The sequence below is a fragment of the Triturus cristatus genome, chromosome 10 (assembly GCF_964204655.1).
Source record: "Triturus cristatus chromosome 10, aTriCri1.1, whole genome shotgun sequence".
NCBI classification, from domain to species: domain Eukaryota; kingdom Metazoa; phylum Chordata; class Amphibia; order Caudata; family Salamandridae; genus Triturus; species Triturus cristatus.
Genome location: NC_140593.1, coordinates 1,058,967,215 through 1,058,992,177, shown reverse-complemented (window position 1 = coordinate 1,058,992,177; position 24,963 = coordinate 1,058,967,215). Strand labels below are relative to the sequence as shown.

The 24,963-nt window shown below is 45.6% G+C and overlaps 1 protein-coding gene across 2 annotated transcripts in view; it reads left to right on the top strand.

The window, feature by feature from the left end:
* SDK1 (sidekick cell adhesion molecule 1) overlaps nt 1-24,963 on the top strand; it is a 2,285,003-nt gene that overhangs the window by 2,245,219 nt on the left and 14,821 nt on the right. For both annotated transcript variants that reach the window (XM_085629198.1, XM_085629197.1), the window contains 3 exons: nt 18,605-18,742; nt 20,674-20,791; nt 21,324-21,453. In XM_085629198.1, the coding sequence (XP_085485324.1) occupies nt 18,605-18,742; nt 20,674-20,791; nt 21,324-21,453 (386 nt within the window). The remainder of the gene's footprint in view (nt 1-18,604; nt 18,743-20,673; nt 20,792-21,323; nt 21,454-24,963) is intronic.

Below are 24,963 nucleotides of genomic sequence, written 5' to 3'. Positions count from 1 at the left end.
TGAGAAGTCACAGTGAAACTCCCTATCACATCTCAACCCTCCTACCTGTACCAAAGACATAACCAGATTTGGCATCCCCAGACTAAACAGGCAAACCTTTGACCCCATACATAGGGCTTGATTCCATCAGGATAATCTAATTACTTCGAAGTGACACTACCGAAGGGAGGAAAGCAGTCCACTTGCTGTAGGACCTTTAGGGTGCTTTGTATAGCCCTAGTTTGCATGTTAATCAGTGCAAATTCGTTCAATAGTTTTAGAGAAAATAAAGCTCATAATTTATGTATATTTCATGCCACAAAGGATCTGCAGTGCTAAAAGATCTTAAGATTTGATTGGCTACCACAAGATCAACAAAGATGTGATGGCAGCAATTTCAGGACTCTGGGACTTGGTCCCATGTCCATAATAAAAAAATGTTTAAAACACATACAGAGACAGATTAGGAATACCCTTCTCCCTAGGCCTGTTGGGGGGTGGGGAGCGGTCTCAGAGGCCCAAATCCTTTTTTTTTTTCAGCGCCCGGGATCCGCGGAGGGAAAAACACAGGCTCCCGCCCATTTTCAGAATGAGCCCCTCAGTGTTGACTGGGGCAAAGTCGGCAATTCTGTTTTTTGTTTATGGGGAGGAGGGCGCACCCCCCCACTTATTGAACCTAATAGAGGTGCTGGGGACCCCATCCCCCGGGGCCAATCCTGTTAATAATTTCCATAGCCTCATTGAGGCCCTGGCCCTTCCAGGACCAACACTTACATTTTCAGGAGGGGTGTGCAACTGAACTCCCTGAGCTATGCAATGGCCCCAGGGACCCTATCTCCCGGGGCCCGACATGAGCAGTGTCTCGGGACCCCCATACCTCCGGGACTGCAGTTTCCTGCATGGGAGAATGCAATAATACTCTTCCTGCACACTTCCAGGCAGGAAACACAACTTTTCTCCCATCTGGACGGGAGCACAGAAAGTGTTACTCTCACCCATCCAGGAGCAAATTAACAACAGGAGCAAATTAACCAAGACAGCTCACACCAGCACCACAATGGGGGCTTGCTGGGGAGCCAACTGGGGCCGTTGGGGCATTGGGGATCCTCCGCATCCCCCGACGATATCAATGTTCTGGATGCTCCAGGTGGACACTTGGGCGCCTCCAAGTATTCTTTTAATGTTCTGGAGGGCTGCTGGGAACGCAGCAGGCCCCCAGCAACATTAAAAATAAAACTGTGCGTCTACTGGGTTTTTGAAATCATGACCTTAGGAGAGCTTAACATGTTTTTAAAGCATTACAAGCTGGAGCTGTGGGCTCTTTGGCTGAAGTTCAGGGCCCCCTTGTGGTTGGTTCTATGGTTGCACGTTATGGCCGAAAAATGTTTTTAAAAAAGACTCAAAGATATGTTTAATATTTTTGTTTAAAAAAATGCTTTATTGAAAACATGTTTGACAAACACTTTTATTAAGCAATGCAGTGTGTTAATTTATAAAATTACATTTCATTATAGTTAGTGGGAAGTTTTTGACAAAGCCAATAGAACTAATCTATATATGTTGATCTGCTGGCCTTTTGATGAAGCCAGTACGCCCAGTGCTTTTTATATTTGAGTGGTTTGTCTTACTTACAATTATACCATTTATCACCCACGGCGGCTGGGTGCATGGCCTGGCCATAGACATGGATCCAAGCCCACTCCACTCACCGCAATAGACATCTTACACTATATGTTCTTTTTTTTTAAATCACTGAAAAAACAAAGGTTAATCTGGTTTTATAGTTAGGAATTGTCATAATACCTTACTTTACATAAAAAAACCTCATGAAATTCACTGAAAAAAGAAAGTTTTAAGGGACCTCATATTCAGGTGAAAATGTCAGTTAAAATATTTGTAACTAATAAAACCACTGAAAATCACCAGTTATAGTTATCTCAAATAACTATAAATCCTACTCTCGCCATGCACTGCTAATTGCCTAACATATTACTTCACATATGACACGCTCTATGACATCATTGATAATATCACTGCAGCATCTGAAATGACACCATTGATGACAACATTGTATATGACAGGATCACTCAAATCAAGACAATTTACTTCATGATGCATAAATGATAAGTGGTCTCTGAAACTCGATGTCTACACATCATTTGTGTGCAATATAGTTTTACCAGTGAAACTGTATGTCTGTGCAAATGTAGTGACCATTTCAATGGAAAATGTGTTGTCTGGAGTAGGCAGTGCGCTACCACATGATGCTTTAGTTACATTAGAAAAACCGTCCGCCTCACGTCCATTAAAGCTTGGTAGGTCATGGAGGTTTGTTGTTCGAAAAAGTGGGTTGTGGGTCTCAAAGGTTTGGGAAGCACTGTTCTACAAGCATATAAAAAGACTAAGAGTGGCTGTTCGCAAAAGAGGTCTGCTGATTATTCCGGCAGAAGTGATTGACTTGTGCTCTCCAACCTTCCCTTAACTGGACCATGAAAATACTAGAATATTTGGCAGTGCGTTTTTGTAGTGCCATTTCAGGGACTACTGCATTTTACCAAACAAGTGAAAACTGTGGTGTAAAACGCACTATTTGACTATATTCTCTTAATTTGTAACATGGAGGTGGACATCCCACACGAGAGCCCCATGAAGAAGGCGGGCTCGGTTGCTCTCTATGTGGTTTTGGAAATTGTCCATGCAGGCCTTTGGTGCCAATAATGGGTGATGGTCTTAACAAGGCTACTAGGGTGTGAATGTTCTAACCCCTTCATATTGGATGCCAGATGGTGAGAACAAGGTGTAAGTTGATGCTCATGGACAGAATATTACACCTATGTGCAATTTACACTTATCTGATAGAGACTTCTAGCTGAAGATTCCTTTCTTTCCTAGAGTTTTATATAGCATGAACTCGACCCGAAGGTATCCGGTATCAGATCGCTGTACATGAGCACCCGTTACGTTACAGACGGACACATTCATTTTTGTTAGGCACAGGGAGATTAAGTGATTTGCCCAGAACCACAGGATGTTGAGTGTCGTTGCCGAGGCTCGAACCCAGTTCCCCAGATTCAAGGTCAACCACCCTAGCCGTTAGGCCACATCCTCTCCCCCATTCCTCACCTTAAGAGTGAATCCAGAAATTTTTGAGTAGTACTTCTGCACGCTGGTAGGTGGTGTAATTCAGCTCCAAGTCCAGTTTGTCTGCGCAGAAGTGACATGCGTGTACAATGCCTAGATAGGCACCACTCCAGCGCACTGACGTAATTTATTTTCTTTCTGCGCAGTCAGTGCTGATCTGTGGAGGGCAACCCCTCTGTCCATTTTTGACCGTTTTTTTCCTCAACCTTTTGGCAACTCTTTTTGTGCATTTCTCTACTGGTGTGGCAAGGATGTCCCCCAAGAAACCTACGGGTTTCCCACCGTCCGGTTCGCCCTCTGCGCCAGTCTGGCTCTTTGGATCCGATGGAAGATCTGGAGCGGGGAGGGCATGATTGCGCGACCTTGCTCAGCACCCGCTTCAGGACCAACGCTCCTAGCATCACTGATGCACCGCAGAAGCACCATCCCCATCATCATTCCCTACTCCGACACTGAGCCAGGAGGGCATCGTCGGGCTCTGGCACCAACAGGGACCAATCCATCTGAGTTTGTAGCCAGTGGCATTTCCATTCGACAGGCCTAGAGAGGGAGACGTATGAGAGGCGTCTGATGATGATGTGTGTGGAACTGATGGGTGCCAGTGGCTTAGACGCCTCTCCGGACATTGGCTGTATCTCTCCCCTTACCATGGCTACTGAGGAGGGTGCCTCATATGCAAAGGGTGGCTGAAGTCTTGGACCTTCAGTTGCCCTCAGTGGCAGTCAAAACTAACGTCTTCATAGAGGAGCTTCAACTGGGAGTTGACTGCTCTGAACCCTTTCTCCCCTGTTCCCAATCCTGGGGACCCCAGTTTCTTCACCAGCACCCCACCCCATATAGTTTGGTGGCTTAAGCCCTCACTTCCAGAGGCAACCCCATCGTGTTCCCTCCACCTCCATCGAATAAGGAATAGCACTGTTGTCCTTGTAGGCCAAAATATCACCATGCCTAACTTCTTTGCTGCTCCTCTCCCTTGTTGATAAGAGGAGAGACTCCACCGCCCGGACCCAAAAAGAGCCTTACTGCTCTACCTTGATCGTACCAATGAGTTTCAGGCGGACGATCAACTCTTCGCAGAGTATGTTGGCGCTAAGAAGGGGAAGGCCGTGAAGAAATGGACCATCTCATGATAGATTGTACTCTGCATAAAGGTCTGCTATGCATTGGGCAAAAAGCAACCCCCTGAGGGCTTACGCACTCAATCCACTGGAGCCAAGGCGGAGACGTTAGCTCACGGAGTCCATGTCCTGGACAACTCTCAGGCAGCTATATGAGCATCTCTCCACACGTTTATCAAACACTCTGCCTGGACAGTTAGGTCCATCGTGATGGGCACTTTGCCCATTTTTTCCCGCCTGGCTTTTTGGTCTAAATCGATTTCGCAGACCCACTTCCGGGGAGGCATTGATTGGGTATCTATTGTAAGGTAAGAAATCTGCGGCTAGAAGTCTCTATTAGATGAACAAGTTACTTACCTTCGGTAATGTCTTATGTGGTAGAGGCTATATTTAGCGGAAGATTCCTTACTGATTTTCCCCGCTCTGCAACTGATTACAGTGAGAGGTTACCTTTCTAAGGGCCTTAGAAATTAACACCAGTTGGCAGTGTCCCTTGCGGCTCCGCACTTCTGGCTTGGAAGGCAGCGAAAAGAAACTGATGTGTGATAGGGTGGCACATATGTATAGGCACCGCACACATCACTTCCGGCGTGGATGATGCTGACGCAGAGCCGAACGATGCCACCTACCGGCACGCAGGTGTACTGCTCCAAAAATTCCAGATCTAGTCTGACGTCTGGGGAATATTCTAAGGTAAGGCATCTGCAGCTTCTTCACGGTCATATCTATCTTGCAGCCCCCTGCCCAACTCTCTCAATTTCCACTGAGTCAAGTGGTGCGTTTCAGGAAAGCATCCATGTAATGGGTTAAAATAGATGAGATGTCCCCTCTGGCACCTGTTTAACAGTTCTCCCTTTGTATGTCCTGACAGTATTGTATAAAATGTATTACCTAGAAACAGATTGTAAGACGAATGCGGAGTTCAGACTAAACGATCTACACTTCAGCAAGGTGTCCTGCTTCTGAGTTCCCGTCGTTTGCATGTATTAATATTCATTTTGAACATAGTTAATTAGACTGGTGTGACAGGTTCTGTGGGTACTGCTAGTAAGGCGTGCCTGCTCCCTTTGCTTGTGGGGCACTGAGGAAAGCATTCATAGCTTTGTAAATGCTTTCTGCGCATCCCGTACCTCATTAGCATTTTTTGGTTGAATTATAACAACGTATGCCACAAGAAACTGTCCAGTACATTTATAAAAATGTCTGGCAGACTGCTGTAGCTGTCAGAAATTGAGCGTCTGCCTGAAAACACAGTGAACAGCCAGTATTCGCCTGTACGAGCAACTCGGCGATTAATAATAAGACGCTCTGAAGCAACTCTCCCGACGAAGATGAAGTAATGGCAGCACACAGCCGGGTCCTACATGAGCCCAGTAAAGACAGACCAGCGGGCGAAGGGGGCCTAGTCATCGCGCTCTTGAAGCATCAAGGTCGCCTTTGATTGACAGGGGACCCCTGACAAGACAGGTTCAGATACTGTGCTGTGAACATGGGCCAAACGCCAGTCTGTGTGTGTTTATTTTTATTTTTTTACTTTTCTGTGAGGTCGGCCTGTTAATAAATCAATCGGAATGAAGCGCTCCTCTTGCTATCATCCCACCGGGTTCATTAAAGCAAGAGAAATAATATATGTTTTTCAGAAAAGCTCCGGTTGAAATTGTAATTCCGTCCGCCAAGGGGTTCCTGTGCGCCGGCTTGCATGCTCCTGGCCCCGAGGGACGCGTCCGCCTCCCTCGGATGATTTCTGCATCGCGCAATAAGACAGACCACACCAAATTTTGACTTAGCAAAAAAGGTCACTTTATTAGGACAGGTAACTAAGAACCACTTATTGATACAATGTAAATATTATCAAATTGCTTCCCAAACATTTTTGCCACAAACAATTCCAAAAATACCCCAACCAAAATTTACCATAAATTACCCCATGTACTGCCCCAATGGCATCATTTCCTTTTTGACCATTTTGGTTTACCTGTCCAGCTTTTCCTCCACCCTCCCCCCGCCCCAGAGGGAAGGATAAGCCCGCTCCAGACTATCCAAACCCTCAAAAAACCGCATGAAAGAAAAACACATGAACAGAAACAAAATGTCACCTGTCCTAAACGTGACTTAAGATCCAAAAATTCATCAATATATATTATATATATATATATATATGTATTTTTTTTTTTTTTTTTTATTTATTTATTTATTTATTTATTTTTTTATTATTATTATTATTTTTTTTTTTTATATATATATATATATATATATATATTTTTTTTATTACTTTTTTTTTTTTTTTTATACAGAAAAAAGAGGGTGGGAGGGAGGGTCACAAAAAACGACCGTCTCCCTGCCTCAGCGATCGTTTCCCGCCTAAACGCCTTCCCAACGGTGAAAAACCTAAGCCCCGCCCCCTACCTAACACGTGATTCGCTGCGTGGTCTGTACCATCGCGCGAACCTTCCCAGGGGGACAGCCGGCTCGCGCCGCGGTCCCCCCGGGTCCCATTTTGCTGACTACCAGGCGTGCCTCACCTCTTTCTTCTACCACCCCTACGTTTCTTGTTGCTACCTCACTCCTGCTCGTTCTTTTTCATCCCATCTTTCTCTCTGTCACGGTTTCTCGTTTTTTCTCTTCCTCCTCCTTTCAGATTCTTTCTATAAATAGTTTTATGGTTCCCACAGATGAGTGTCAATGTCCACCATCTAGAACCACTGGCGCAAATTAAGCACTCAGGTCTGTACAGAAACGAGCGGAAAAGCACAGCTTTCCAAGCAACACTAGGAGTTTATTTTCTTGTCAAACAGAATTGTAGTACCCTGATGAACATAATGTCACTGATGACAGTGATGTTTAGAAGGAAGGCCATGGAGTACAAAAGTAGTGTCTCAAGCTTGGCCACCTTGGTTTAAGAGCTACAAGTTAATAAGAAAACACGATGCAACAGTTAATTATGCATTAGTCAGTTCAGAGCTTGGATCTGTTGAGTGCTTACAATAGTTTGCCTTTACCTGGCTCTAGATGTTGAGCAAGAGAGCTGCCTGCCTACTTTATCTCGTCCGTCCTTACATTTTAGTTTGTCATGAAGTTACACATAAACCTTGATTTTTCTCTTCTCAGGCTGGGGTAGGTTGGTTGAGTCACAGACATGTGCGTTAGCTTATTTTGACTTGTAGCTCGATAGATGTGTAAAGTTGAGTCATGATGTGCAGTTTAATATCAGAATTCTTGGGAGCCAGGCTTAAGTAATAGAAGGTGCAAGTAAAAGGTTTTGTTGAATAGTGGAGAAGTGTAACAAACTCGAAATGTTCTAATAAATATTTTAGGTATACAAAAAAGCTGGACTTTGAATGTTAAGTAAGGTGACATTGGGTTGTACCGTCACAGTGAGTGCAGGAAGGGGGAATGGTAGAGTGGTAATGTATGAATACATGAAGAGGTCATTTTGAGGACATCATCAGAGTTCATTTAAGCCGTCCCCTGATGTGCAGACGTCCGTTTCTTCCCTTCCGTGCTTCCACACAGATCCGTGGAGCGGTACCTCTTGTCATTTTGGCCTACCACCATGAAATAGTGTGCTTTTTCTATATCTTCAAGCTCTACAATGTCGACCCCGCACCCTCATCCCATTTTCATGTGGTGTCTAGGCGGTCACCCAGACTCCGAATGGTGCAGCTCATATCTTCAGTTTCAGTCGTCGACGTTGCAGGAGCTCCACATGACGCTGTTGGTGACACAGTGGTCGACGGCCCCTCGTTGGCCATGGTCCTCTTCTTCCTCTGAGGGCTGCTCGAAGACCAGCTCCCAAAGTTCTTCGTCATTGCAGTTGCCTGGTAAGTCACACGGTAGTCGGTCGGCACTGCAGACTTCCCCAGCTTTACGGCATGTACGCGGTGTCCCTGACTCGCCTCCTATTCCTCCGGAGCGAAAATCTGGGTCGCGTCTTCCAGTATTTTCCGGCACCGGCATGACTCTGGCTCAGATGAGAGAATACTATTTCTCCCTCCTTGCCATTTTTGGCTCTCAACCTCCCTTTGGTGTGCTTCTTGACCCAAGGGAGGTTGGTGAGGCCTCGATTGAATCCAGACCAGCGGGTCCTCCCTCAGTGTCAGCAGGGCCCTCCGAATCCGTGATCTACTCCGTATCGGCTCCGGGGCACAGGCCTTTGGGGTTCCTACCGGTGATGCCTGTGTTGTATCCGCTGGCGCCGACTTTGGCATCGCCGTCATCGATCGCCCCATCTTTGTCTCCCTTCCCTAACACTGATGTGTTGCCTTCTCGGCACCGATCGACATCGGGAACGGCGTCGGTGGATCAATCCTCTGCGGGCTACCTTCCTCCACTTTCAGAGGAGCCCCCTGCTATTTTATCCTTGACACACTTTTTTGGTATTTTGGTGATGTGTGTGATCACATGATGGAGCCTCTTCCAGAGTTTTATTGGGTTTCTGCCCTTAGTGGTGCTAGTGTCCTTGATTTTTTCCCATCCATGGGCCTTTTTTTCGCCTCTTTGCCTCGCTTCAGAAGCTACCACAGCTTTTGCGAAAAGTTTACGTAGTTCTGGGGCTACAGCTTCCTTCTGTGGAAGTGGCCATTGATCCCCTACTTAAGAGCCGCTCTGCCATGTGCCTACGTCGCTCTGTCTTTCCCGCCAGCCAACTTCGCAAAGCTTTATGATTCAGGCTGCTACAGCCTCCCTCAACTTCGACACTGTGCTTGACGTCCCTCCAGACAGGGAGTCTCAAGGTCTGGATGCTTTGGGTCGATATGTCCTTTCTTCTATGAGCTCTGCCTTATAGTCCCTTAACACAGCTTGTGTTTTGGGCCGTTTTTCTCATGTGCTGTGGGATTCGGTCTCGTGCCTTTTACCCTCCGTCCCTGATGACTCTTGGACACTCTTTCTCAGCTGATCCAGGGTGGCTGTCAGGCGGCTACAATACTGATTTGTTGTGGCATGGATACCACAGATTCTGTCGGACTGGATATGGCCCTTTTCGGTGGCTCTTCGCTGGTGTGCCTGGGTATGTACCTCTGGCTTTTCTGAGGCTGTTCAGTCTGCCTTGGTGTACATGCCTTTTGATGGTCAATATATGTTTGACTCTCAAGCTGACTCCGCTTTACGTCGTTCCAGGATAGTCAAAGTGAAGAAAAACCTTAAGATCTGATTACTGTCTTCTTCTTCCTCAAGTACTCGGTTGGGCTGGGAATGGTCCTCTGTGTGAACTGTTATAGGGCTGTGCCAGATGGCTGCTTCTTCTTTGTACTGGTGTCCTGCCTGGCAGGTATTTTCTTTCTGCATTTTACCCTGTTGATGATAGGTTGTGGTCCCTGGATGTTCTCTGGGACCTGGCTTACTTTCTGATCCTGTTGGTGTCTACGTCAGTGGCTGCACCGTCTTCCTTGCTTCTTACCCAGGTTCTGATTGGGGTGTTTTCATATTATTGTGCAGATGCACTATTGCTTGTTCCCTGTCTGATAAAGTACTTAGTCTGTATGCCTTCCAGGTATTCCTCAATATGTTTCTGATGCCGAAGTACCCCTTATTTGGGACTCCACTTGCCATGCTTGATGCACTGGTGCACAGGGATTATTCTGTGCCCCCCACCCCATTTATTGAGTCTTTTTCTGCACTGACCAGGGTTTTTACCATTCCATTCTGTTGGTGCCCTTCTTTCCTAGCAGATGCACAAAAAGGGGCACGATTCTTGGTCTACTGTTCTTTGTCTGGGTCCGTCCTGAGTGGTGTTCCTTCTCTCTTCAGGCGTTTGCACTTCTTGGACTAGTTCTCGCTATACACAGGCAAGACGGACACCTGTCCGCCCCTTTTTTCTCTCTTAGGTTCCTTGTGGCCATCACTTGTCCAACTCTTGGCATGAGTGGCTGACTCGGCTACACTACCTCTTCTATGCCACTGCATGGCCTGTTTTTCCTTTTGCTTCTGCCTTTGATTGGGGCTGTTTCCATGACACCTCCATGGCAAACTCCAATGTTTTGTTACTGGCCTGGTTGTTCTCCAGGTGTGTCATCCGCCCCTTTTGGGGGTATAAGGCGAATGTTCCTCTTAAATTCTTCACGGATATGGGTTCCTCGTCCGTCCAATCCGGGGTAGATCGTATGGAGGTTTGTGATCCCTTAGGATTCTTTTCCGGGGAATTTCTTCCACTTTTTGCGAGCACGGTTACTCTTCTCACCCCTTGGGGCATTGTCTGTCTTGCGCCAATAGGCTACCGAGTATGATCTTGTGTGGCGTCAGGATCCTCACCCAAGTTGTTCCCTGGCTTGTTAACCGGGCACTTGCTGTCCGGTGCTTATGAGGACTTTCCTTTGCTTCTGGTCTTCTTGCTTCCTAGGCTGTGGGCGCTGCCTCGCTATTTGTTTCTTCTCTTCTTTACACTGGCCCTTTGGTTGGACTTTAATTTCTGGCGTTGGTCTTCCAACACTAATTTCTTCTATGCTGCGGCCTGGTTGTCTGCACAGACCTTCCAGGTGTTGGCCCCGTCCACCTCGGTCCCTTTCCCCAGTCCTCCATTGTGGTCTTTATTTCTCTATTCTAACAGAGTTGGTTCTCCCCTGCGTTTTTTTTTTCGATTGTCTCTCGACTGCCTAATCGTATCGTTCTGTTGGTAGTGCTGTTTCTGTCTGCTTCCTTGGTTTTCCGGGATGTGTACTTCCATCTCACCCACTCCATTTGGACGGGGCCATGTGGCTGTCTTCCAGTTTGCCGTTGTCTCGCCTTTGACCCATGGCCGCTGTTATAGTCATGGAGAGCCTCCTCTCTAAGTGTTTCCTCTGCCTAATGTGGCCAAGACTGTTGCTATTGCTCGCAATGCTTTATCAGCTATTGGTGGGAGTTTTCTGCTTTGCCTGGGAGCTGTTCTCCTTAGCCTTCCACCTCAGTCTCTTGGACCGGTTGCCCTTCCGGGGGGCGTTGTAGTGCTTTATATGGTGTGTGTTTCCCACTTCTCTTGGGGACTGTCACCGCATGATGTCGGTGACGGACCCACACTGCGTGTGTCTCTACTGCCTGGGGCGCGACCACGACTCCAGTGGGCGGACGGAATCGCCATCATCTCCCCCACTGGTGCACCATCACTTCGGACCAGTGGGTGCTGCAAATTGTCCGAAGGGGCTACTCCCTCCCCTTCGAGACTACCCCTCCAGCCATGCAACCTCAGTATCACCGCATGGCGGGGATCACTTGACGCTTCTCCAGCAGGAAGTTGCAGCTCTCTTGGCCAAGGGGGCCCTCGAGCACGTTCCGACGCCCGAAGTAGGTCGTGGTTGTTATTCCCACTACTTCGTGGTTCCAAAGAAGGACAAGGGCCTGCGTCCTAACTTAGACCTTCGGAACGTCAATCGCTTCCTCCAGAAGGAGAAGTTCAAGATACTCACTTTGGCTCAGGTCTTTTCTGCCCTAGACCCGCAAGACTGGATGGTAGCATTAGACTTGCAGGACGCCTACTTTCATATTCCCGTCCTGCCGGCCCACCGGCGTTACCTGCAGTTCACGGTTGGCCACGAGCACTTTCATTTCACCGTGCTCCCTTTTGGCCTTACCAGCTCCCCTGATCTGCGCAGATCAGGGGTTTAAATCTTCCCCAATCTCGACGACTGGCTGTTGAAGGCGGGCTCACCCCAGGCAGTCGTCTCCCACCTCCGGACTACGGTCGACCTCCTGCATTTGCTGGGGTTCTCCATCAACGTGCCGAAGTCGCACCTGGTACCCTCTCAGAAGCTCCTTTTCATCGGAGCGGTTCTGGACATGGCGCAGGTTGGGGTTTATCCTCCCGAACAGCGAGTCCGGGACATTCGGGCTATGATTCCGATCTTTCAGCCCTTGTCCTGGGTTTCGGTCAGGATGACCGTGAAGCTGCTGCGCCTCTGACCGTGAAGCTGCTGCGCCTCATGGCCTCCTGCATCCTGCTGATCAACCATGCCAGATGGCATATGCCGGCTCTGCAGTGGGACTTGAAGTTCCAGTGGGCGCAGCATCAGGGGGAACCTGTCCGGACACGTCCAGATCTCAGAGGGCACTGCACAGCAGTTGCGGCTCATGAACCAGCATTGGGTCAGCGGCAGATCCCTCTCCCTTCCCCAACCGGAGCACATGGTGGTAACGGATGCGTCCCTTCTGGGATGGGGGGGCCACATGGGAGAGGCGGAGATCAGAGGCCTCTCGTCTCTGGCGGAGTCCAAGCTCCATATCAACCTTCTGGAGCTTCGGGCGATCCGTCTTCCACTGAAGGCATTCCTTCCCTCTGTCAAGGGGGCCGTAGTGCGGGTGTTCACGGACAACGCCACCGCCATGTGGTATTGCAACAACAAGGGCGGGGGGGGTCATGGACCCTATGTCAGGAGGCTCTGCGCCTCTGGACATGGCTGGAACATCAGGGCATTTCCCTGGTGGTTCAACACCTGGCAGGTTCACTGAATGCCAGGGCGGATGAGCTCAGCTACAAGTGCATGATCGATCACAAATGGCGCCTTCACTCAGAGGTGGCGCAAGGTCTCTTTCAACAGTGGGGAGAGCCTTGGTTAGATCTATTCGCCACCGAAGAGAACGCGCAATGTCAGCAGTTCTGCGCGTTGTAATTTCCAAGGCGGCACTCGCTCGGAGACGCTTTTCGTCGCGAGTGGAGTTGCGGTCTATTGTACGCCTTTCCGCCTATACCACTTCTGCCCAGAGTGCTGAAGAAGATCAGGCGCGACCTGGCCCAAGTCATTCTTGTGGCGCCTGACTGGGCTCGAAGAGTTTGGTATCCCGAGCTACTCAGTATGAGCGGGGATCCCCTGATTCGTCTTCCTCTTCGGGAGGATCTTCTGTCGCAGCAACAGGGGACGGTCCTGCACCCACACCTGTCCAGTCTCCACCTCCTTGCGTGGAGATTGAGCGGCGGCAGTTGATTCCCTTTGACTTGCCTCCTGAAGTCTGTGATGTCATTCTGGCAGCCAGGCGTCCCTCCAATAAAGTGATGCACACCTGCAGGTGGAACACATTTGTGACATGGTGCACAGCAAAGGCTGTGATCCCCTTTCTGCCCCTCTTTCCAAGGTCCTTTTGTTCCTTCTTTCTTTGGCCCTGCAGGGCTCTGCTTTGGGCACTATTAAAGGCTATCTTTCTGCCATTTTGGCCTTTCTCAGACTACCTGATCAGCCCTCTCTTTTCAAGTCCCCTGTTGTAAATAGATTTCTCAAAGGCATTTCTCACCTTTTCCATCCTATTCCATTTGTGATGCCACAGTGGGACTTGAATCTAGTTCTAACTTATCTAATGTGCGCTCATTTCGAGCCTCTTCACAACTGTCCTCTTCGTCTTTTGACTCTGAAGACTGCCTTCCTGGTTGCCATCACCTCCGCTAGGCGAGTGAGTGAGCCCCAGGCTCTTTCATGTAAGCCTCCTTTCCTTTCCATTCATCCGGACAAGGTGATGCTCAGGCCCCGGCCTTCCTTTTTGCCAAAAGTTGTCACGGCCTTTCATATTGGGCAGACTGTTACCTTGCCCACTTTTTTCCCGCCTCCACATCCTTCCAGAGAGGATAAAGGCTCCACCGTCTGGACCTAAAACGTGTGCTTTCGTTTTACCTCCACCGCACACAACAGTTCCGGGTGGATGACCAACTCTTTGTTGGCACCAAGAAAGGTCGGGTGGTGCACAAGAGGACTATCTCCCGCTGGGTTGTCTTGTGCATCAAAGCCTGTTACTCTTTGGCTAATAAAGAGCCTCCGGTGGGGCTGCGTGCTCATTCCACTCGAGCAACTGCAGCCACTACGGCATTGGGACGGGGTGTCCCCCTGCAAGACATCTGCCAGGCAGCTACATGGGCCTCGCTGCACACGTTTACAAAACATTATTGCCTGGCCAGCCAAGTCCGGAGAGACGGCTTTTTTGGCTGTTCTGTTCTCCAGGACTTTCTGGTGTGATCTTGGCTCGCAGACCCACCACCAGGGTTGGTATTGCTGGGGTATCTATTCTAGGGTAAGGAATCTATCACTACGTGTTTCTTTCAGATGAACAAGTTACTTACCTTCGGTAACGATGTATCTGTAAGAAACATTAGTAGTGATAGATTCCTTACCGCCCCACCCATCCTCCCAGTTCTGCGAACTGATTTCTAGGGTTAAGGTCATCCCTTTCAAGGCCCTAGTTTCAAGGCACCAGTGGTCATTATCTTGCATGGCTCTGCGTTCCTGGCATGGAAAGTCGTGTACAGAACTGACGTCAGCGCGCGTGGGCGGCATCTAAGTACTGTCCGGGACGTCATCCCGGCGATCACGATGACGGACGCGAAGCCGCACGGCGCCACCTACTGACGCGCAGGGTTACTGCTGACGAAAACTTTCTGTATCCAGCCTGACGCCTGGTGGTAATTCTAAGGTAAGGAATTTATCACTACTAATGTTTCTTACAGATACATCGTTACCGAAGGTAAGTAACTTGTTCACCAGTGTAAATGCATTCTAAATAGACAAAGCCATTTTTACATTACTGTTGACAACACTCCTGAGGGACTGAGGTTATCATTGCTGGTAATCTTGCATAGGGTGGTCATGGCTGCCTTAAAGGCACGGTGCCAGTTTTTGTTGAAAATACTTTCATTTTCTATGCTATTGGTTTACAATGCAGCCTGTTGGCTAACAATGTCTACTTTATTTGCAGTTTGCTATTTATGAGTACTTTGCTCATTAAAAAACAGAGTTCAAGTGCTAGTTGCCCTCTTGTGTTTTTATATATATTGGCAAATACAGTCTTTATGTGTGTAATTACATTGTTTAGTCTGATAGATGGGAGCTGCATTGATATGAGAAAAAATATATATATGTATATATATATCCCAAATTCGTAAAACAGATGACACGCACACTCAGGAGATAACGCCAAGTTACAGGTTTACCGATTAAACCTGTAACTTGGCGTTATCTCCTGAGTGTGCGTGTCATCTGTTTTACGAATTTGGGATTAATACGGCCGGAGGCTTCGCCGGCATCACGCACCAGCTGTCCATGGGCCTAGGTATCCAGTAAGAAGCAAAATTTTGGCGAACATGTGTATATATATATATATAGAGCTGTATATATATGTTTTTCATATATAATTTGTATTATTTCCGGGGTCCCCGCACATGGGCGGGAATATTCAGTGCGTATGACTTTGATGAGGATACCCCTGGAAGAGAACTAGGATTACAGGTAAGTAACTTTTTTTTCCAGAAATTGAATAGGGTGGTTACATCTATAAATCCCCTAGGAACATAGCCCCATTGGAAGAAGTCGGCTGAGTCCACCGTAAGTTTGAATGGTTTTATCCAGCAGTATGTGTCACGTTCATACAGAGGTTGGGTATTCAAGATAAAGGCTGTTCCTTTTTTAACAGAAATGTTGGTTTAGATTATAGAGGTGCATGTCACCCTTGGATTCTTTTAGAAATTCAGAGGCAGAAAATTTGTGAAAAGGTGGAAATTTGAAATGGTTACAGCCTTATATCAAATATATTCATACTGGATTAAAGAATTTAGGAATAAGGGAGAGGAGTACTGCATCCCAATGTGTCATAACACCATCCTACCTGACGATACTAACAGGGATGGTAAAAGACTGAATGCTACTGGTTTTGAGAATTTGTTCAGTTGTTAAGACAAAAATTGCTTAGAGCCCTTTGTCTATTATGTAGATAGGTTTGGGATAGGGAGTCATGCACCCTTCAAAAATTATTTATAGGTGAGATGTTATTTTATTGGGAAAAGGAAAGATCAGGAAAAAAGGATCTTTGATGAGATTTTTCAGTCACCACCTGAACTGACTTTATATCCTGAATTAATAAAATGCTAAAAAAGCAATCATTCTAAAATTAGAGCCATATGGGCAGAGGAACTGCAGCTAGATTTGACAGAAAGTTTGGTGGAGAGTAAACTCAGTTTCACCCTGAGTCCCTATTTTCTATGATCTATGAAGAATGTAATCCTTTCTCATTTCATTGGTAATATTATAAAGCAGAATGGCACGGAAAATCTCTCCATCAGTCAGTCAAAGTTCTTTATTCAGTGTAACACCATAAAAGACGCTCACATCAATATGATGCAGTACAGTAAGTAATACATGATAATTTAAGAGATTTTAAGGCAGCATATAAAACACCTCGAACTCATATATACAATTTAAAACAGTAATTATGGCCCGACTGCTTTCTTATACTTACAGCAGACGGTATTAATTTATACACACTAAACAAAGATTAATTCACAAGTAATTGAAGGTAAAAAGTGCTACTCTGCACTGTCTTATGTTTATCGACTTTAAACCAGATACCAGCAACAACTGTCTTGGTCTTTCATTCAATTTACAAAAACAAAATTAGGGCAAAGTTGATACTGTTATAGAATCACACGGACAGGGGACAAGATCAAGTGTCTTAAATACATCCTTTGGATAACTCACTTGAAAATGTACAATATGGCATCTAAACCGTGTCAGATAGAACCTATGATGCGGAGAACAAACCAAGCTTAAATACGATTCCATCGTTTTGGTGGTCGAGAGTTTAGGTAGTCTCTGACCTTACTTTATGTCATCTCCAGACTCTGTCTGCAGTACATTTAGTCAAAAATAGGTTTTTGACAGTCTCTTTGGTGGAAGAGGTAATACAATTTGGATTTTCAAAACACTCTGGCCTGCCCGCCCTAGTAAAATGCACTTTAAGATAGGATAGCCATGGTACTTTAAGGGTAAGATCCTATTTAAGGCAGTCAGAAATGACAATTATAGGTGGTAGTCTCTTTAACCCACATAATCACCCAGAGCAACAAGGGGTGGATTACTGTAGTAATTTATGCTGGAGCCTACATAATTCTCTCTGCACCTAGAGCCACATGATTTTGCAAGGTCTTAAAATAAAGGCATTTTGAACGGTGTCCTGAGGTGCTTGAGTATGACAGGGCACCATGGCTTAGAGAATGAGACACGCCTTACCATGATCGAATGGTACCATTCAGTAGAACATAACACGGTGCTGGAGAATTTGCATTTTCATGGATCGCTAGTGGCTTGTGCATTAATTGTCCAAAAATAGAAGAACGAGCGGTTCAAAAATGGAGAGGCATAATGAGGAAAATCATGGCATAGGCAGCAAAGTTTCAGATTTAAGATGTGGAGTTCTTACCAAACATGCATTGGAAATGTGTAAACTCAGGAAAACTTGTATTCTCCCTCTTCTGTAAGCAGCAAGGATTGACATGATGAGTGGGACATGTTAAATAATGTCAGATTATTTTCTGTTTATGATTGATATAATTACTGCGGCTCTTCCGATTGGTATCGCCAGCATCTTTGATGCTATTCAGCAATGGCATCCCCTAATGATCTTTGGCTGACACAATATAGGACATGGGGGGCAGCTGAGAAGTTAGAAAGGGGACATTTAGTAGAGTGATGGTTTAATGGGGCCACCCTGTGAATTATTATTTATTAGAACATTGGAATGTTGAGTGCTCCATTGAAAACAATGAAGTACTCTGGGCTTCTAATGGCCGGTAGAAGCCCGGAGCATCAACATTCCAATGTTTAACAAAGGCCTCATGGAGCCAGAGGGGATTTCAACCCCCTCAGGAGCCATGAGGCCTTTGTTTTACAAATTAAAACATTCTGCCCTATAGGGGCGGAATGTTCTAATAGCCTTAGAGCCCTCCATAGCAGGCTCTACCAGCCATTAAAGGCCCGCTCCCTTGTTAAAGGCTCTCACCTTCAGCTCGGGCTTTTAACACTGGAGTGGGCCTTTAATGGCTGGTAGAGCCTGCTACTGCAGGCTCTAAGGCTATAATAGATCACAATTCCCACCCAGGCCTCATCAAAGGGGTATTGTGGAATCCTTATTAATGTGATTGGTGATGGACAGAGGTCAGGTGGGGTGGTCCTTTAAATAGGGTATTCTTGTGGTAAATAACTTCTATCCTAGTAGGTGAGTCATTATTCTTGACACTGGCCACAGTATTCTACATGGTTTGAGGAAGGTGAATCTTTTGTTGACGTGCTAGAATTTTGAGCACTTTGTCAATACAATAGTTGCATTTCCCCAAACTTGCTGTCACTCATGTCAGTTGTCCAGTGATTGTGCTGCAACAATTTGGGTACAGTGTTAATGCCCTAGGTTCAGATCTTGGCAGGTTTGCTTCTTTCTTCCTTCCAGGATAAACCAAATGCTTATGTGCACTGAACTGTTTAAGTGGTTGAATCCGTGCGCATTTACTCTTTTTTTGTTTGCTCTTTAGATTCCCCAGATTCAGTGGGAAAACCACGTTACGCTGTTTAGATACATATAACTGTACAAAATAACGTTTTTTTAAGGTCGTTACATAGTAGAAACTAGTTGAATTACTCTTTTCTTTTTAGCCCGGATGGAGACACCGTACTATGAAGAGTGGTGGTTTCTCCTGGTGATGGCTCTCTGCAGTCTAATCATTATCCTGCTGGTTGCATTTGCTCTTGTCTTATATGGGCAAAGCAAGAAATACAAGAGTTGTAGCACAGGTGAGTCTTCGGCGTTAATTCTATTGTCAAATTCTCTATTCATGCTTTCCATGTTCACGACAACCAGAAATGATATAGGTTGCATTAGTAAAAGTTGTTTTTTAACCAGGATACAAAGGAATGACGTTTAAAGGTGTGTTGTTATGTAACCATGTTTATGCAGTTAACTTTTGGCTATACTTTGGTCCCCTGCAGGAGCATAATCATTTTCCCATTGCACAGTTGCATGGTATCTTTTGGCACTGACCAAAAAAGATTTTGTGTTTTAGGACTGTATGTAGTACTTTGGTTTTATGGTTACTCTCTCATCTGTATCGAGATTGCACATGGTTGAAATGTTGGATGTCACTACCTACTGAGGTGGTTGTAATGCTGGGGTGGTCAGTTTGTCACATACACAATGCTCACAGTGATTTCTGCTCTTGTATTTAGCTTGACCTCGGTGTTACAAGTGGTCTACAAAACAGCCTACATGTGTGTCGCTTGCAGACTTCTCTGTCCATTCCCCGCTCTCCTTCTCTTCTTGCCCCTCCACAACATCACCAGATATGTCCCTTTTGACTGCCATACCCCCCACATCGCACCTCTACACTGGCAACTTCTCTTGAGTGGCACTCTACATTTCTTCAAACAATCAGATTGAACGGAACACGATCTGTATCAACCAAAATCCATAGCATATTCAAGTTTGCAACCCGTACCCTAGCCTGTAGAGGTGACTTGACCATTATGTGACATCACAGTATCCTTTGTAGGATGCTGTATATTCCTTAAAACCAATTGTCCATAAACGTGTTATGCTTTCACAGTTTTCCACACAGTTTTTCAATTAATTCAAGATGGCTCTTTCCACAACATTTTTATATTTTTGTTTTCTCATTGATTTGCACTGGTGAGTAATAGAGTGTTTCTAATAAAGAGACTAGCTAACACTGGTGCATACGGCACCTCAGAAGCCAAAGGGCGGGGGCACCCACTGCTAGTGGAGACACCGCAAAAAGAGAACTTCACTTCCTCCAGGAGGATGGTTCAGAAAGACTAATTAGACAAGAAGTGGTGATAGATATGGGTTGGGTGGTTCGCTGCTTGAATAGCATGTTTTTACCCACAAATGATGCATTGTATAGGATTGAATGGAAGATCAATAGCTACTGTTGATTGATTGCCTGTATCCTCTCTCACACATTATTAAAAATATTCTATCCTTTTTTTATCCCACACACCTGGTTGCTCTGGCTCACATGTCCTTTCCATGTTGTGTGCGTATGTGTCCTGCCATTATGTGACATGGGAATGTTAAGGTGTCAGTGGGTCACCTTTGGCACATATTGGCACAGGAGTTGGAGGCTGACTATGGAAGATCCTGGTGGGCTATTCCTTGTACAGTTATATTATTCTTTCAAAATTAAATCCTAATGTTGACACCTTTTACGAATCCTGTGTCTTCCTGTTGCTCTATGACTGAGTGAACCATTTCCTCACCAAAACATGCTCGCTCTTGATTTTAAGGTATATAAGAAAGAGAGTGTTGGGCATTTGCACCGGCGTCACAGCCAATTATTTGTCTAATTACCCGCTTCCCTGAAGGGTTTCAAAATGAGTGTGGACAAACAGTTGAAAATCTTAGGTGAAACTATTGAATTTCCTTTTCTTTAATTTCATACGTCAGTCACCCTTGTTTTTCTAATGCAAAAAATCACCAAGTTAGCCTCTTGACGCGTTACTGAAATGTTTTTAATATCTTCTTTTTTTGTGAGTTTGAAAGTAATTCTCTGGCCCATCGGTAATGTATTCAGGGTTAGAGCAGAGGCTTTACGAACCAACGGGTGATCAGCAATAGAGAGAGAGGGAGCAAGTGAGTGTGTGTAATTGGTTCTTTAGCAAGTGGTACCATCCTAAAAATGATATTGTTCTTTATGTCATAACCATAGGTAAAGCACTAACAAACGAGGAGTCAGTGACTCTGGACAATGGTGGTTTCACAGCACTGGAACTGAACAGTCGACACCTCAATGTCAAGAACACGTTTTCCAAAAAGAACGGGACAAGGTATTCCCAAACTTCTGTTTCTCCAATTTCTTTTCTTTCTTTATATTCAACAGCTGTGTTTTTTTGAACGTCATCAGTATCACTCCTGTGATACAGATGGACTTTAAAATGACTTGTGGTTGTGCTCGTGAATTAGGAGGCTTTGTTCATCTTATATCCAGCATCTAAGTACTATTTGTATATTACATTAAAATGTGGAAAAATATTATCGCGATCTTCAATACATGGCTCCTTCTCCAATGCCAGATGTTTGAAGCATGTTATACTCTTTCTTTGAAATTGTGTTACCTTTCTAAAGTCTAAACCCGAAAAAAAAAAAACTTTACTACCTGGAATGTACACTTAGATTTGGAGTACATTTCCAATTCAAACAATACATAGGATTTCAGTACTAGTCCTATGAAGCAGGGTTGCGGGTTTAAACTCATGTTTTGTAAAAAAAAAAAAAAAACATGAATTCTAATAATAAAGGTATGTACAGCTACGAAAGGTGAATAGTGCGTGCTATCTGAATCCCTCTTTCATATCCCAGATCTCCTCCTCGCCCAAGCCCAGGCGGATTGCATTACTCCGATGAGGACATCTGTAACAAATACAATGGAAGTGCATTAACTGAGAGCACTGCCTTGACGGAGAAACCCGCTGCGCTATCAGAATCAGAGGTGAGTCCTGGTGGCCTCTTTCACAAAGGGGTTTTCGTCCATAAATGTTCATCAAAGATTAACAGTTGCCAGGTTTATGTCTGCTAGCTATTTCCATGAGACTCAATTTTGACCTGTTAACATTACCACACGGCTGCATACAAATACGTTAAGGCCTGGGAGGTGGGTTTTACAAGACTAGGGTAGAGAAAAAAAGAAGAAAAAAAGCAACTGCACAACGATATTTATATTCCCACCTATGTGCAATTGTACTGTGCTTAAATTGCACACTGTTAAAATGCTAACACCTGGAAAAAGTCACAGTATGTCTGGAATCCATCTGCTGCTGCTTTTTCTTGCATACTCTTGGAAAGGTTTGTGAGCTTTAAAAAAAATCTAAAAGTGTGTTCAGGTGGGGGTGTAAATAACTGCCCTTTTTAGGTCTCGCCTACGTAGCGCGCTGCATAGGAGGACCTTTAGCCGTCGTTCAGCTCTTTTTTGAAGCACATACTCGTGCTTGTGGCGGCATACACCTTGCGGGAGCGCGCATCGCCGCGCCACAAGCACGAGTATGTGCTTCGAAACAGAGCAGACTGCACGCGCACGCACCACTCCCAGGACAGCAAACACATGATTGCAGTACTCCTCCTCTGCCGCGGCTCCTCTCTGCGTCCTTCTCCCCGCACGCATCCTTTCTGTGCCTCCCCCCTCCCTCTTTCTCCCCCCACCCCCTCACGCTTGGTTATGAACCTCGCTCTCTACCCTCCTGTCACCAGAATTTCCCTCTTCCCGCTTCTGCTCCCTCACGTTCTCTCACCCTTTTTCTCCATCTTTTTTCTTTCTTCTTTGCTCCCCCTTACTTTCTCTCCCTTATGTTCCATTTTCTATATTTCTTTGCCCCCAGCCCGTGTTCTCTCTTTCGCCTCCTGCTCTCTCGATCACCCCTCCTCACTCTTGTGATGCCTTTTTTTCATCATGCACTTAAATAATATGGAATCGCCATAGAATGATCCACAAAAATAATCTTACAGGTGCTAAAGCTGTCAGTACCTACCCCCAACCTTTTACTTCCTGTTCACGTCTAACGTCACCCCTTCCAGGACCTTTCTGTGATTCTTCAACAACTATCCATTCCTTTCCTAGTTTCCTAGATACCCACTAACTGCTGGAATTCCTCCACCTGCAGCTGCCTGTAAGCCACACCATGTCAGAGACCGTGCCAGCACAAGCAGAGTTAATCAATGCCAGGCAGCCCAGAAGGAAACCTCCCTGCTCCATGACCTGCCTGTAGATGGAGAATAGATCCGAGTCCTGGCCGGATGTGGCGGGTGACTCATCCGGTCTGCTCATCCAGGCCTCGGTCCCACTGGGACAACTCTTCTGGCTCGTCACCACATCAGTACGGCAGGATGTGGGGGTGCCTTGAAGTTCATGGGTTCTTTCATCTGTGCCCTATTAAAGCGCTTGGAGAATGCACAGTTCCTCTAAAGGTTTAGCTGTCCACCGCTTTCATTGCTTTCTTACCCCCAGGCCACTTATTGCTTTTAAGGGAAATCATTTTATTCATTTAAAACGTCTATCCATTTTCTGTAAAACATTATTGTGCAGGAAGTTAGGTCACTTTATTAATGGCTCCCATGAGCCATTCTCCCAAAACGTTTACTGATACTTGGTAGAATATAAAGGACAGTAAAAGTTAAATATTGGGGTAGCGAGTGGTTACGATTACTTATGTTGCTTCTTGAAGCTGCGCTGACTGCTCTACACCCAGGCCTGGTGCTAGGAATTATGGAGACCCAATCACTTTAAAATGTTGTTGTTATGCTGCCCTCACCCCGCCCTCTAATACCAGAGGCTCACCTGAGGCCTTGACTTGCAGTGTGGCTCCTGCTTGGATGGCTGCCTAATATTGTTCTAATGCTACTTCGACCTTGTTTGCAAACTCATAGGCTTTTAGGCATCCATCACAGAGTCAAGTACCACAGTTTACTCTAGAACAGTTCTGGTAATTACATCATTTTGGGGGTAGCTGGTTTACTGATATTATTAATTAATGTTATTAGTGTCACACTTGATGCAGTATTTTTTTAATTCTCCGCCAAAAGGTCAAGTCCTGTGATATAAGCAGGAGAAACATTTGTGTTAGGTCACTTTATGCCATGTTATTGGACTCAAATGTCCTGGGGTGTAATTTCCCATGTGTCTTATATTCAGATCAACTTTACTGATTTGGTTTTGAGAAACCATACGCACCAGGTGAACTCGTCAATCACCTGCTGTCCCCACAGAGGTCATGACCCTGAGGTTTGACAAACCCCATTCTATTGGATTTCATCTTTTGCCATCATCCTTTGGCTGGACATTACGCTGCAAAAAGAATGCTATGTTTGTCCATTTTCTGGTCATTTCAGTTGACTAGAGCTCAGACTGGTACTTTAGTCTTGCTATATTCGTCCATTAATTACCTCCACACAGAAAGGTTTTGCCCTACCCTCCTGCTACTAGCAGCTGTGAGTATTGTTCATTCAGAACGCACCCAATTTTCGTAAAAGACAATATAGAGAAACTAGAGAGGACATGGGTGGCCTAATTCCTCAAGAAAATATGTGTACTGAAAAAATCCAGCGAATTGCTGCCGAAGCCACCGCCACACCATTTCCTCCCAACCACGTTGTCGTCAGAAATCTCAAACAAGCTTTGGCATAGCCAATAGGTCTCACTTTTGGGACCTTATATGTATTTAGTTATGTAGCACAATATCCTTTGTGCAACAACATCAACTGTTGCATGGCTAAACACTTATAAGGTCCCAAAGGCAAGACCTATTGGCTATGCCAATGCTTGTTTTTACATGAATCAGACCTATTTTGTATATCTGTTAATCTTAAGTGTGCTCTTGCAACTCACACAGCAAACGTTCCTTTGAAAAAGCTTCAGAATAGAAATACTGGAACGATAATTCAAACATAAAGCAATTTCTCATTACTACATAAATCTTGACAGACGAAAAATGTGTTTGTGTCCTAACTCGAATTTAGAGTTTTCAGGATTTGGTCAGCACTTTCAGGTGACATAGACATGACAGGGTACATATTCATTCAGTGTGGCATTATCTGTCCAACACAAAACAAGGCCATGTTGCTACCCATTCCTCGTGCGTCAATCACTTACAAAGCATTGGTAAAGACTATTGAGTGTACTGAATGTGCTCTCTAAGGCCAAACCTTGAGCAGCAGTTAATCCCTTCGGTGCATCCTGGAAAAGGATGTCATTACGAATGTTGAATATAGTAAATTTACACAGGAACGGGTGGTTGCATTAGGTTTAGGAGCAAGGTGCATGGGACACAGCCAGGGGCTGTCAGGAGAGGGGAGTTACTCGGAAGTCGAGCATTTCCACCGCCCCAAGTATTCACTGCTGCTGAGGCACTTCTAGCTCTTAGGTGTATGCAAGCTTCAGTGAACGTGTCTACATCAGGCATGCACTTGTGCAGTTGGAACAAGGGGATGTTTGAGCCATAACACTGCCATT